This window comes from Cyprinus carpio, chromosome B5 (genome assembly GCF_018340385.1).
Source record: "Cyprinus carpio isolate SPL01 chromosome B5, ASM1834038v1, whole genome shotgun sequence".
Taxonomy (NCBI): domain Eukaryota; kingdom Metazoa; phylum Chordata; class Actinopteri; order Cypriniformes; family Cyprinidae; genus Cyprinus; species Cyprinus carpio.
The window spans coordinates 7,967,455-7,982,143 of NC_056601.1; the positions used below are offsets into that span (position 1 = coordinate 7,967,455).

The 14,689-nt window shown below is 36.1% G+C and overlaps 1 protein-coding gene across 5 annotated transcripts; it reads left to right on the forward strand.

The window, feature by feature from the left end:
- Positions 1-820: 820 nt before the first annotated feature.
- Positions 821-5,652, forward strand: usf1l (upstream transcription factor 1, like). 5 transcript variants are annotated; one of them, XM_019063603.2, is made up of 10 exons: positions 821-1,044; positions 1,749-1,795; positions 2,442-2,560; positions 2,641-2,766; positions 2,874-3,021; positions 3,754-3,808; positions 3,903-3,961; positions 4,101-4,195; positions 4,496-4,624; positions 4,856-5,652. In XM_019063603.2, exons 1-10 carry the CDS (start codon positions 968-970, stop codon positions 4,985-4,987), a joined length of 987 nt encoding a protein of 328 aa, XP_018919148.1. In that variant the 5' UTR covers positions 821-967; the 3' UTR covers positions 4,988-5,652. The 5 variants fall into 5 exon arrangements, with proteins under 5 accessions (XP_018919148.1, XP_018919151.1, XP_018919152.1 ...); XM_019063606.2 differs by having other exon boundaries at positions 4,901-5,652; XM_019063607.2 differs by having other exon boundaries at positions 2,889-3,021; positions 4,901-5,652.
- Positions 5,653-14,689: the final 9,037 nt, after the last annotated feature.

The window sequence follows — 14,689 nt, forward strand, 5'->3', positions numbered from 1 at the left end:
CTTCCCTTCAGCTTTCATTCTGTTTGACTAAGGACCAAAACCTGGACATGAACTGCAAGTTCACTCCAGCTTCAGACCCCAAGCTCCAGAAGACTTGCTACTATATGACGGAGAATAAGTTGGTTGGCTCTACCAACGCGAGCAACATCCCAGACAGCACCTTCAAAAACCGTGCCACTGTCTCTCTAGTGGAAAACGTGTGTAAGCTGAATTTGAAAGGTTTCTCAGATGACAAACCCAAAAATTACACCTGTTACATCAAACAAACTGCCACCCCAGTGTCAGTCTCTGCAGTCGTGGACAAGAGTAAGTGACATTTATTAGCGTTTAACACTTATTAGGCTAAATCTTGCTTTTATTGACTAAGTAGATTTTGCAGCTGAACTAGTAAATTATAATTGGCAACTTAATTGCTTGGCATTGACAAGGAAGCATACTTCAGTTGTTTTGTTTTTTGCTTTTCCAGGTAAGCTTCAGACTTGTTCTGCCTGGTGTGTCATGCAACACAGCGGAGCAGCACTCCTGCTAGCTTTCCTCACTGTCCCACTGTTGTCAGAGCTTCTTTGAGTCTAGATTGTGTATCTTGATACAACAGCAATCCTTAAACAACAATTTATAAGTCCTTTAGCTTGTACTACAAAGTAATCTGTTTTGTTGATGTGATATTTTGTTTTATTTTTTAATTTATTAATTTTTTTTAGCTCATGTCCATGACAATGTAAACTGATGTGGGATTTTTATTTTAATTTCTTTTAAGTGAACTCACTGTTTGACTGGTTTAAGTATGAATTCTAAAATAAAATAAAGGTTTTATTCGGATTGGGATTGTGTTGGTTTTATGAAAGATGTAATGTTTATTTGTTGCAGCGCTTTACAAACATGTCCTAATAAACTTCTTTCAGTATAAGTAAAATGATGACGCAGTGTATGGCGCCCTCTAGTGACTAACATTAAAACAAACTTGCACATGCGCAAGAAAAGGATATGTCGTCTGAACGTTTGCTGCTATCGACAAACAGGTAGCTCTCTATTAAATATAACTAGGTAATGCTTTTTGGGGGGGGTAAATAATATGGGTTATTTTTTGATTTATACATACAAACTTTTTAGCGGGACGGTTTTCACGCTCTTTTTTTTTTTCTTAAGTTAGCTCAAATGCTAAATGCTAATTTGTGTCATTTCTTGTTTTGCTTCTTGCCGAGTTCGTCGAAGTAATTCTAATGATCGTGGTATAAATATCACAGTTAAAAGTAAATGGACAACATATGTAATCAGTTCGTAAAATGAGCTATGTAACGTTATAGCTTTGCGGGCGGTTTCTCAACACATCGGTGTGATGGGAGTTTTAACGCAACGGCATAAAAATCTATAACACGTCGCCGACGCCACACACCTGCTATGAGTTGTTGGACATTTTTAAGAGCAGTATGTAGCCCAAGCTCAGTTGTGCAAGGTTTTTAAGTATCAAATCTGCTCCTTTGCTTTCCTGTTTTTTTTTTTTTTTTTTACTAGCTATTGTTTTGGAAGTTAATGTTTACGTTTGAGGACCTCGAAGTCTTGACACCAATTTGCTTAAAAATACGAAGCAAGTTTCACCTTCAGTATTAACGTTATACTTAAAGCCTATTTATTTTAAACACCTATGCGGTACTATATTGTAATATAAACATTTCCTAATACTTGGATATAGTCTAGCATTATAATTATACATTCCTTAATTATATATACATTTTTTGTTTCCTTTTTAGAAACCATAATAGTCCTGATCCTGAAGATTCTTCCATACTGCAAGACGGTGAGATGTTCAAATTGAACTGTACATAAGCTGACCATGATTGAACTGTCCCCTTTATCATTATGGGTGGTAGTGTTTAGGGAAATGCACAACATGAAAATGCTTGGGTGAAGGTCAGTCTTTAGTTTCAGTTTTGTTGTGACCGCTTACCGCCTGTATAGCACCATCTAGTGTTAAACACAGTGTATATATAGTACATGCACCTGCACATGAAGATACAAACTTTATATTTTCTCAAGCAAGTAAAAAACCCATCAGTAGATTCAGTAGGGTGGCCATATGTCCTCTTTTCTAAATTGCCTAAAAAGCGTGGGTTTTGGCTTTGTTTTCCTAATGTTTTCATACTTGCTATAGATTATGAGTGAAAAGTTCAATACCATGCAGGCATTGTGCATAATCGAGCAATCGTGGAATGTGAGAAAGGTGGGCTCTTCAACGAATAAGCAAATGCACATAATGTATGTTGACTGTAGAGAGAGCATGTCAATAGGGAAAAAAAAAAAGCCAAAACCCTGACATTACAGGCAATTTAGAAATCCCATCCAGGACATGCCTGGGGAAACGAGGAGGATGATGATCACCCCTGCATTTGCTGATCAAATACCTGATCTCTCTGCTTCACAAAATCTTCTTGTTGCTTTACCAGGTGTTGCTGAAACAGCAGATGACCCACTGGCTATCACAGCCATCCAGTCAGCTGCCGCATTCTCCACAGATCAGCAAATTAAGTATCATCTTGTAAAAACGGAAGGAACAGGGCGGCAGGTATGTGGCACATGCATAGTATGCATAGTAAATACAGATCATCAGATAGGATGAGTAAACCCTTGACCTCCATGGTTCAGGTGACATACCGGGTGATCCACTTGGCTGATGGGCAGGTAGAAGGACAGGCAGATGGGGCTGCAGCAGTCAGCGTGGTGACTGGGTTTCCCTCAGTAACTCAGGCAGCCACACCACCTGTAACCCAGGTATGTTTTTTTTTTCAACAGCAATAGAAATTTGAGCTTGTTGCTGAAACCGTTTTATATTGAAGAGGCAGTTGTGTTAGTAGGTGCTTGTGTGCATGTATTTATAGGCTGTGATCTCGCAGTCTGAGAGTCTAGAGGGAGAGACGTCTGAGACTCAATACTACTATCCTGCCACCATCTCTGACACAACAGCCAGCACCATGGTCACCAATCTCCACACAGCTGATTCGGTACTATCTCAACCAACCTCTGCAGGTAATGCCAAACTACATTTTCAATATCATTTAAATTCTAAAGCTTAGAAAGGACACATTATATCTGATCTACAGTGACAGTAAAGACATATATTGTGTTGCAAAATGTTCAGACATTTCTTTCAAATACAGGTAATTCTTTCTATAGAATCCTGGATAAAAATGTCATGGTTTCAATATTAGGTGGCATAACTGTTTTCAAAATTGATAATAAGAAATGTTGCTTGGAAGTCTCAGTCTAAAATCTCAGTTCGGCTTCGGAACACAATTTAAGATATTTAAGCCTAACGGTTTTCATCCAAAATATTTTAAATTGTGTTCCGAAGACGAACGAAGCTTTCACGGGTTTGGAATGACATGGGGGTAAGTGATTAATGACAATTTTCATTTTGGGATGGAGTATCCCTTTAAAGTTATTTTAAATAGTAGTAGTATTTCACATTTACTGTTTGAATTATATTTTATTTAAATAAATGTCTTTGTGAGCCTTTGCCTTCTTTCATTAAAACAATCTTACCAACCCAAAATGTTAGTGTACTTGATGTGGTTTCTAGGTATTCTCATAGTTTGTTGTAGAAAAGTGTAACAGTGATGGATTTTTTTCTATGAAAGTAGTTTCCTTACAAAAGGTAGCATTAATATATACAGCTAAAAAGTGAAAGTTACATGCTTTTAATTATATTTTATGTCTAATGATGGATAGATTCAGTTGCCTGCCTTCATTTTCTTTCAGGTCAACTCTATGTAATGATGTCACCTCAGGAAGTTCTAGCCACAACACAGCAGAGGTTGTTCTCTCATATCACATACATAAAACCACATGTCCTCTCACAGTATTCTGTCTCTTCTCAACGTCTTCAACGAATCCTATATTCTTCACAGTAAGTCGGGAACACCGCGTGCTTCCAGGGATGACAAGCGGAGGGCTCAACATAATGAAGGTTATTCTGTTTTGTTTGAAATCGGCAGCTGAATCTCATTATCCAATCCCTGCTGCTCTTTTTCATATTAGACAGAAATAGATTTATCTTTAACCGTGTCGTAGAGTTCTGTCTGAATGTAAGTGTTTTTTCCCCTCAGTGGAACGCAGGCGGAGAGACAAGATCAACAACTGGATTGTCCAGCTTTCCAAAACAATTCCTGACTGCAATGTGGATGCAACCAAAAATGGTCAAGTAAGCTTAGTTAGCACAAGCCACCAGCAGTGTCCAGTTTGAACGTTTTATTTAAAGGTATAATGTACAGTGTTACTGTAGAATAACGGGGATGCTATACATTTTTAATATTTAGATTTAGATTTTATTTGTTTTAGTTTTTGTTTTAATTTGTTTAAAATGTATGTTTTTTTTTTTTTTTGAATGCCTTTTATAGTTCCAATTTTTGAGTTTAACTTTTTGTATTTGTACACATTTTTAGTTAAACTAAATGAAAATTTAAATTTGTTGCCTCAGATTGTCTTCTGCTCTTCTGTGTAGAGTAAAGGTGGGATCTTGTCCAAGGCATGTGATTATATCCAAGAGCTGCGTCAGAGCAATGCAAGACTGGAGGAGGAACTTAATACTGTGGATAGACTGAGGATGGACAATCAGCTTCTTAAACAAGAGGTAACTTATCCACTTCAAATGAAAGTGTTAGTTTTTCATTTATTAAAACTGATATTGTAAGCATATTTTCAGAATACTTTAATGAACAGTACAGGATAACTACTAGCTTCCAGTACAACAACTGCTGCTGCTTATAGCATTTCCGAAGTCAAACATATAGCAGTTCTGCACTTTATGTTGGTGGGATTGTTTTAAAGAAATTGGACAACACGGTTTCATTTTCTCATACAGTCGGTCTTTCTCTCTCTTATGCCTGGTCTCCACCTACACACACAGATGGAAGAATGGAAATCAAAGAATCAGATGATCAGAGCCCAGTTAAGACAGCACGGCATAGTGGCAGCATCAATGGACTCTCAGTGAAGAACTGCAGATCAACTATAAGCTTCTCCTGCCCTGGTCTTGTCATTAATTCTGTTTATTCATGTTTGAAATTCTTAGCGTGGACAATCACACTTTTCTCTGTCTTCTTCACTGTTCACTTCACACGCAGCCTTTGATTGTTTCAGATTATTTGCAGAGTGGTCTGGAATCTTAACTGCACTGAAATTGGGTATAACTGTCAGATCTGTATATTTGTAGATCTGTGTCTAAAGAATGACCATACTTTGAAGGACTACTGTGATGGTGTTTGATATGGTTTTTTTTTTTGTTTTTTTTTAAGCATTGAAATGTTTACATTTTGGTTACCTTCATTGCGTTCTTTAAGCAGAATGTTATTGTTTTGTCTATTCAGTCGAAGTTACGCAATGCCTTGACAATCAACTTAGGCCAAAACACCAGCTTTAAAAGTTTATGAAATGTACACTTCCCAGTAAATTTAATTTACACAATGTCTTTACTTAATATTGTTTGATCAAATCTTTATTGAACTTCATGTTAAGTTTCATGACACAAGTTTGATGACGTTTTAAATGTTAACACTGGTAGATTTGTTGATTTATTTAACTCCGTTTGGTGAACAAGCACAAGTGCACCTATTTGGTGACGCTGGATCAGGAATAAAAATACTGTATATCAAAAACAAACAATTACAAATTATTAATCAAGCAGTTGTACTAGTTTGAACCTCATATACTATTATTAACGAGAGTGTGAAAAGGTTGGCTGGAGCAAACAAGCTTCTGGTGAAAACACGAAAAATTACAAGCTGGACATTGTTCTCTTTTGGTGTATGTGCCTAATAATGTGATACATCACATGCAAAGTTTTGTATGCATGTAAATTCATACCTAAATGAAAAATTCTTTTCAATAATGCAAGTAAAAATATTCCAGGTTAAATACAAAGGTTTATATAATGAAAACAAATTATGAATTATAAATCAGAATTTGTGAATTAAACCACACCCTTTGGAAACTTGGGAAGTTAATGTCATACTTTACTTTCAATCTACATTATAACGTACACATTTTAAAATCCTTGTAGGCGTACATACACTAATCAGCCATAACATTAAAACAACCAATCACGTAGGTCCTTCTTGTGGTGCCAAAATAGCTCTGATGCGTCGAGGCATGGACTCTACAAAACCTCTGAACATCTGTGGTATCTGGCACAAAGATTTTAGCAGCAGGTCCTATAAGTCTTGCAAGTTGTGAGATGGGACCTCCATGGACTGGATTTTTTTTGTTCCAGCACATCATACATTCTCAGTCAGATTAGGAGGCCAAGGCAACACATTGAACTCTTTGTCATGTTACTCAAACCATTGAACAATTTTTGCAGCATGGCTACTGCAATTAGGGAACACCACTGTCATAAAGGGGCGTATGTGGTCTGCAATAATGTTCAGGTTGCATTATATTATTATAAAACTTGTCTATATCCTCAAATAATTTTTATAACATTAAAAATGTTTAGCTTTTATTTGCAGTATCTTTTGATAAAGGTAATGGTGAAGAGGAATAGTAAAAAGAAGAATCATATCAAAAATACCATACACTTTTCTTTTGCTTTTATTCACTTGTCAACATTTCTAACCGTATGCTCGAATCACATTTTACACAAATGGATGTCTGGATCGACAACAACTTCTCAAAATATGACTATGAATATAAGCAATAATAATTTCTTGTTTCAGCGAGTTTCTTAGTTTTTGATTATTAAATGATTTAACACCTTTTAACCCTTATCCTCTCCTCCTGTAACAAATCCTTCCTTCCTGGTTCAAAATGATGCTACTGTTTATACTTTTTATTTAGAAAACTTAAAAAATAAAAAAAATAAAAACCTACATAAATAGTAATAATTATATATATATATATATATATATATATATATATATATATATATATATATATATATATATATATATATATAGTAATTATTACTATTTGTGTAGTTGTTTTTTAATTCAATATATTTATTCTCAAAATATTATGACTTTAATCTGGTAATATTATGTACAAATTGTGATTAAAAAAAGAATGGAATAATTTACAAATCTCATAAACTAATATTTTATTCACAATAGAGTATAGATAACATATCAGATGTTGAAAGTGAGACATTTTGAAATGTCATGCCAAATATTGGCTCATTTTGGTTTTCATGAGAGCTACACATTCCAAAAAAGTTGGGACAGGTAGCAATAAGAGGCCGGAAAAGTTAAATGTACATATAAGGAACAGCTGGAGGACCAATTTTCAACTTATTAGGTCAATTGGCAACATGATTGAATATAAAAAGAGCCTCTCAGAGTGGCAGTGTCTCTCAGAAGTCAAGATGGGCAGAGGATCACCAATTCCCCCAATGCTGCCGTGAAAAATAGTGGAGCAATATCAGAAGAAAAGTTTCTCGGTTTACTTTCTTTGCGTCACGCAGCGGGAACGTGTCGCGTTTCTAGCCAATCACACACAGGGTACAGGTAACACAGTAACCTATTAGCCTTTCAGCTTATCTAGTTTTGTAGTCGCCTAACAAATTAACAACTGCAATAAAGTTCTGCTAAAATAATTTAAAACCAGTTACCATTTTAATAAGATAAATAACTAAAATGTCTGTCAGCCATCAGCGATTGACGATGACATCGTCTATTGGCCCAACCCTAGCACATTTACACACCGAGTGGCAGTTATAGGACTTCCGGATTCACCAGAGAATGTGCTCTCAATATGTTATCAACAATATATATAAGTAATAACATTTTACTTTTCAAATCATACTACTCAGTTCACTTCAGTTGTCATTGCACTACAGGCCTTTAGATAACTACAGTATACTTCCATTATACTTTAATCTCACATTTGATCAGATCTACCACCTAAAAAAATTTTATATATAGGCCTAATGCAAGCAAACAAATATAAATCTTTAGCATACATGGGGCAGGCTGGTTGCACAAACATAGCCATTAACCTAAGTACAGTTGCATTTAAGAAGAATACAAGGCCATAAAATATTTTTTTTAATTAACAAATTGTTAGAGATGTTTAAAAACATTTTCTAAACACGGTGCAGGAAGTAAAGAAAGAGATAATTAAAAGAAGCAGTACAGCAACTGGGGGACAACCAAACATTACACATAAAAAAGGACAACAGAAAGCTACAGAAGTGTATGCAGAGTATTTTGGGGAATCCTTCGAGTCATGAGAGCAGGCCAATCTATTGCCTGAAACAAAAGAAGAAACATCACTTCCTATTTCCATTATCACAGCTCTGCTTGAGAGCAGAGTGTTGTTTTTCTGCTAGTTTTTCTAGCTACATTTGAGCTAACTTTGTTTTTGTTATATAGGTAATGAGGACAACAGCCAAGTACCAGCTGTGAGGGGCAGCTTGAGCACAGAGACCCAGAATGTCCCAAGCAAGATCACCGTAAACCACATGCTGGAAAAACAGTATGGTGTATTCATGTTGCAAGAGATAAAACTAAAACTAGAGATACAAAAGCTTGAATTAGAAATAACCAACTTAAAGTTGGAGCTGCAAAAACTTGGACAAGAACCTTAAATTGTATTCAGCATTGCTGCTCTGAACCCAGGACTTTATTTTATGTCATGATTTCAGATGTTTTTAATTTTGCTAATCAAATAATTGATTAACTAGAATGATCTAGCATTTATTAGTACCATGTTCAATATTTTCCATATATATATATATATATATATATATATATATATATATATATATATATATATTACATCCATTTGTCAGAAATAAACATTTAGATCTATTTTCTTCTTCTGCTTCTTCTGCTTTACCTTAAAGTATTTAAATTTGAGTATTTGGAGAATGGAAGCTATATCTAGAATTGAAAATTAGTTATATTGTTTGTATTTCTTACCTTGCAATATGGTGCAGAACAATGGATCTCCAAATTACCCCAAAACAACTTTCAGTAACATTTGATTTGGCATGCCTTGCCTTAAATAAATGTTTTTCTAAAACTGGTATGGATTAAAACTATACTGTTATTATAAATTCTGTTGTCAGTACGTTTATCCATGTAACATTTCAGCAACATTAACTTGTAAACATGCATGCAGTATGTGAAGTAGTCATTCATATTCCACATGATTTAATTGTGATGTTTTCTTTCATCGGCTCTACATGAAGACCATATCACTGTGTAATGGAGGACTGAGGTTTACCAAGGTGACACAAGCAGACATATTATGGCTGTGAGATGTCTGGCAATGGTGAAAATTATTGGTTAAGAAGATCCAAACAAGGTGTGTGCACTTCACAGCAAACAGAGCTCCCTCCTCACCTCACAGTGGCCAGGGAGGAGCTGGAGACCAGGGAGGAGATCGCCAATTTGATGACGAGGGTGGAGCTGGCAGATCAGCTGACCTGGGCAGAAACTGAAGACCAGGGTGGAGCCGGTGGATCGGGTGACCTGGGTGAAGATGAAAACCAGGGCGGAGCCACTGGATCAGTCAGGCAGCCATGGCAGAGCAGAAGACCTCCACAGCGGCACAGGCAGAGCAGAAGAGCTTGAGCTCGAGGAGCATAGTAGTAATGGCGAGATCAAGCCTCATGAAACATTGAAGCTTTTCAGCCAAGTGGTTCTCAAAAGGGTTCATTTCTCGGGGTATCATCTGCTCAAACTACCACCTAGCGGCCTAAGAGTGTAAAATATGCAGATACATTACAGATGACCTGATGTGATCTGTGATACACTGTATTTTCCGCCAGTTAAGGCTTAGAAATAATGGTGTAGGGGGAAAAAAAACCAATTTCCACATAGACTAATCTATTTATATGAATATAATATGTATTTACTAGTGGTATATAATGATTTTATAACATAATATAATATAACTGTGAAATAAACGTATTGGCTTGAAGTGAATGGGTGTGAATCAAGTCTTTGCTCATAATAGGCAGGAGGGACAATATTATTAGGCTACAACTGGAAAGTGGCTGGGTTTAACAGGGCAGGGGAATGTGAATTTACAAGATTTGAACCGCTTCCTAAACCAGTCAGACCAAGCGAGGCTTCGGGCGTTATCAATGACATTGAGTCTAAAGCAATACAAGCATCGATACTCACTTCACTGAAAGCTGCAGGAATCTCTCGACTCGCACTCCGAAGCCTCGGCACAGAATGTAACATCAGCATAGCTCTCTCTAAAAAATGTTTAGGGGGTTCTGGAGTTGCCAGGTTGGATTCTCCTCCACCCCCTCCACAGTGAAGGAGGATCCGCTGAGTTGGAGAGTGAGCTAAAACTCACAGAAGGTCCCTTGAGGACCATAACTGAGTAGTTGTGATTATAAATGTTTAATTGAATCCAGTAAGGAGTGAACTGTGCGGAAAGTGAGTGTGGTATGACAAGTCCAAAAACTCACGGGTGTGGTCCTCAAGGGAAGCCTCACCCTGGCGCATGAGGAGAAGCTGCATACCTGCTAGATCCTAATGGTGAGCTGTTGTGTAATGTTGAGGAGAAGCTGGGGAAAACAGGCAGAGGCTAGGATCTATGAGCAGGGTTTTTAATGAGAAAATAACAAACAAACAGTAGGCCAAAACACAGGGAAACATGGAAAATAACAAGGTACAAAAACTAGAATTACAAAAAACAAAGTAACAGTTGGAACTCCGAAAACTTGGACAAGAACTTTAAATTCCATTCAACATCACTACTCTGAATTCAAGACTGTCATCATTTCAGATGTTTTTAATTTAATTAATTTAATTGTATATACTGTAAGTGATTTACTAGAAAATTCTAGTATAGTCTAGTATTTTTAGTACTATATGTTCAGTATTTTCAACTACAATGTTTTTTAAATCAATCATTTGTCAAACAAAACATCCAGATCTATTTTCATCTGCTTCTAAACATTAAAGCTGGTTCTTCAAGCACCCCCGGGTCTGAAAATGCACAATGCAAATATTTTTACCTTAAAACATTTGAAAAACTATAGGCCTAGTGTCATTAATACTTTTGTTGTCTTCCAGTTTATCGTTATAACTTTGCAGAAGCATTTACTTTTCATTGTGATTGATATGTAAAAAACATGGATACTGTATGAGAAGTAGTTATTCATTTTGCAGTTGTGATGTTGGGGGATGTCATTGCATTGTATCTGTTTTCTTTCGTCAGCTCAATATGAAGGCCATATCACAGTGTAATTGAGGAGGACTAAGGTATATTGAGGTGACACAAGCAGACACTACAGATTATGGATGTGAAATGGCAATGGTGAAAATATACTTGTTAAGAAGTTCCACATGAGTTGTGTGCATTTCACAGCAAACAGAGCTCCCTCCTCACCTGACCTACAGTAAGACAGTAAAAACATAAAGGAATATTCCAGGATAAATCAGGCTTATATTCTATGATAATATGAAATAAAATAGTTCAACAAACTATTTAAATACCATAAATAAAAACGTCCTCCTCAGCCCAAAAACAAACTATCCTGGAACAGCTTGTTCCAAAATGGTTAGATGTGTGTTATCAGGAAATCATACATATTATACAGGTGCATCTCAAATTATTATTATTTTTTTTGTAACTTATTTCAAAAAGTGAAACTTTAATATATTTTAGATTAATTATATGTAAAGTAAAACATTTCAAAAATCAAGTCAAAAATCCAGTATCTCAGAATATTAGAATATTTCCTAAGATCAGTCAAAAAAAGTATTTGCAAAACAGAAAAGTTCAAGTTCTTTAAAGTTTGTTTATTTATGCACTCAATACTTGGTCGGGGCTCCTTTAGCACAAATGACAGCATCAGTGAGGTGTGGCATGGAAGCGATCAGCCTGTGGCACTGCCGAGGCACTATTGAGCCTTCAACTCGTCTGTATTACTGGATCGACTGTTTCTCATCTTTCTCTTGAAAATATCCCATAAATTCCACATGGGGTTCAGGTCAGACATGTTGGTTGGCCAGTCAAGCACAGTAATAACATGGTCAGCAAACCACTTGGAAGTGGTTTTGGCACTGTAGGCAGGTGCTAAGTTCTGCTGGAAAAGGAAATCAGCATCTCCATAATGCTTGTCAGCAGATGAAAGCATAAAGTGCTCCAAAATCTCCTGGTAGCCGGCTGCATTGACTTTGGACTTGATAAAACACAATAGACCAACACCAACAGACGTCACGGAACCCCAAATCATCACTGACTTTGAAAACTTCACACTGGACTTCAAGCAACTTGGATTCTGTGCCTCTCCAGTCTTCCTCCAGACTCCAGACCTTGATGTCCAAATGAAATGGAAAAATGTACTTTTATTTAAAAAGAGGACTTTGGACAACTGTTCTTTTTCTCCTAAGCCCAAGTAAGATGCTTCTGATGTTGTTTCTGTTTCAGAAGTGGCTTGGTAGCCCTTTTCCTGAAGATGTCTGAGCGTGGTGACTCTTGATGCACTGCAGCTTCAGTCCACTCCTTATGAAGCTCTCGCAAGTGTTTGAATCAGCTTTGCTTGACAGTATTCTCAAGCTTGCAGTCATCTATGTTACTTGTTCACCTTTTCCTACCCAATTTCTTCTTTACAATCAACTTTGTATATGCTTTGTAAATATGGACAAACCCTGCGATTGGGTTGTTTTCAACCAACAGTTGGGTAAAATAATACGCTGTAACGCAACCGCTGGGTCAAAAACAACCCAATCGCTGGGTTTATCCATATTTTACCTAGTGCTGGTTTGTATTTAACCCAGCGTTTTTTAGAGTGTGTATGTGAACACCCACATTTACATGAGGGAGGAGGAAGACAGACAGAAACTATTATTCTTAAACACTTGAAGCTTTTATTTGATGGCATATAACTAACAATAACAATAAGTTCCTTCTATAACACTTGATGGACGGAATGAATATTGTTCTTTCAGTGAATTGACATTTTGATTTGAAAAATGGACACAGTGGCAGTAAAAAAAATCATGGGCTACATTTTTGTATTAGCCTATACTGTTCAACAAATAAAGAAAGTCAAGTGTCAGAACAATATGTTGCATAGTTTTTAAAGACAATCTACAATATATATAAACCTAGACATACATCTTTATAGTGTAGGCCAAAGTATAGGGTTTTTTTTGTTATAAAGTTTGTCTTTATACTTTGTATATGAATATAAAATATATTTATGCAAAAGAACTCAATAGTGATTACAAAAAATCTGTGTATGTGTGTGTATTCATTTGTATAAGATGTTGCTGAAATGATTGCCTACAATATGTACTAACAAAATTTTAAAGCAGAAAGCATGCCTCTGTTTTTAGGGTTAAAAAAACACCTCTGAAGCCCAACAGCTATCACTATGGTAACCAGTAACCACACAGCTGATTTAGGCCCTCCCCTATGAGAAATGCCAAACCACATTTACATACTGTGGTTAGTTTTTGTCAGTGAGAAGAGTGCTGCTGGAGTCATGTTGTTCTACTCCGCAGCTATACAATTTTTGGTAGATTTTCTGTCTGTAAAAAAAAAAAAAAAACATATCTAAAAATATTTAAAAAGAACAATCAAATATACTTTTCTTTTATTTTCCAGCACCTGTGTATTTTTCAAAGCATTCACTGACAACATAATTTTTACAACTTCATTTTCTCTGGCTCCACAAGTTTTCCCCAAGAGATGTCATGCAAGACTCTCAGATAAATAATTTCATTTTCCATTCCTAGCATTTTATGTGTTCTTTATGAGTTCCAGCTATTTTTTTTTCTCAGCTAAACACATATGTGGGGACAAGATCAGTTTTATTCATATACTGTAATGTCATAAAAGAGATGTCATGGTTCATGACACAAATTTGTAAAAATAAGACCTTTAAAGTGCGATATTGAATATCATTTTAACAAAGTGTATTAGTTTTTGACTATTAAATAATACATTACCAAAGTCTTATTTAACAAGACCCATAACTCTTCACTCCCCCCCGACAGATTTGTTCCTGAAAATCTTATCTAGAATTTATCTTGCCAAGTATGCATATAAAATTCACAATACGGATGTAAGCCACGGTTTGAACTCCCAAACCGGGTGTATCCTAAGTAGTTTCAAGTAGGGCTCGCTGCAGCCTGCGGTGGACATCCAACCCCGCCCACATCCAAGTGTGACGTCAGAAGTCACGCCCATCCCGACACAACCCCGCCCACGTCCAAGTGTGACGTAAACGAAAGCCACGCCCATATCAAATACGTCTCCTCATGTGATTTCCCCCATAGATATACATGATTTCCCCATCCCCGTACCTGGAAACCCGGAAGTATGTTGAAACAATTTATGGAAGTTAATGGGATCTAAATAAAATAATATTGTCCTTCGTTTTACTAATACACGTTTTCTTATTTTTGTAAAGGATGTCTAGGCTAAAATGGCACAACTTAAATCTAATATATATTTAATATGTCTAATATACGGAGCTGATTTTGTCATCATAACAGCTCCTAAAACGCTTATGTTGATTAAAGTAGGCTTATTGTCAATTAAAACTTTTAAACCTTACCTTGTTCATTTATGTAATGAGATAAATTCACATTTATTAAAAAACAATTTTGACCTACCCAAGGCAAAATTGAAATGCATCAAATTTAAAGGGGACAATTAGATTTTGGTATTGTAAAAGTATGCAAATTTATTGTAAAAGTTGGTATTATATAATTGTCATTTA

Excerpts from the sequence above, each read along its gene's own strand:
- usf1l (XM_019063603.2), top strand. The coding sequence starts at position 968 with ATGCGCAAGAAAAGGATATGTCGTCTGAACGTTTGCTGCTATCGACAA. Across the intron at positions 1,796-2,441 it reads TTCTTCCATACTGCAAGACG|GTGTTGCTGAAACAGCAGAT; the intron begins GTGAGATGTTCA and ends TTGCTTTACCAG. Across the intron at positions 4,625-4,855 it reads ATCAGCTTCTTAAACAAGAG|TCGGTCTTTCTCTCTCTTAT; the intron begins GTAACTTATCCA and ends TTTCTCATACAG.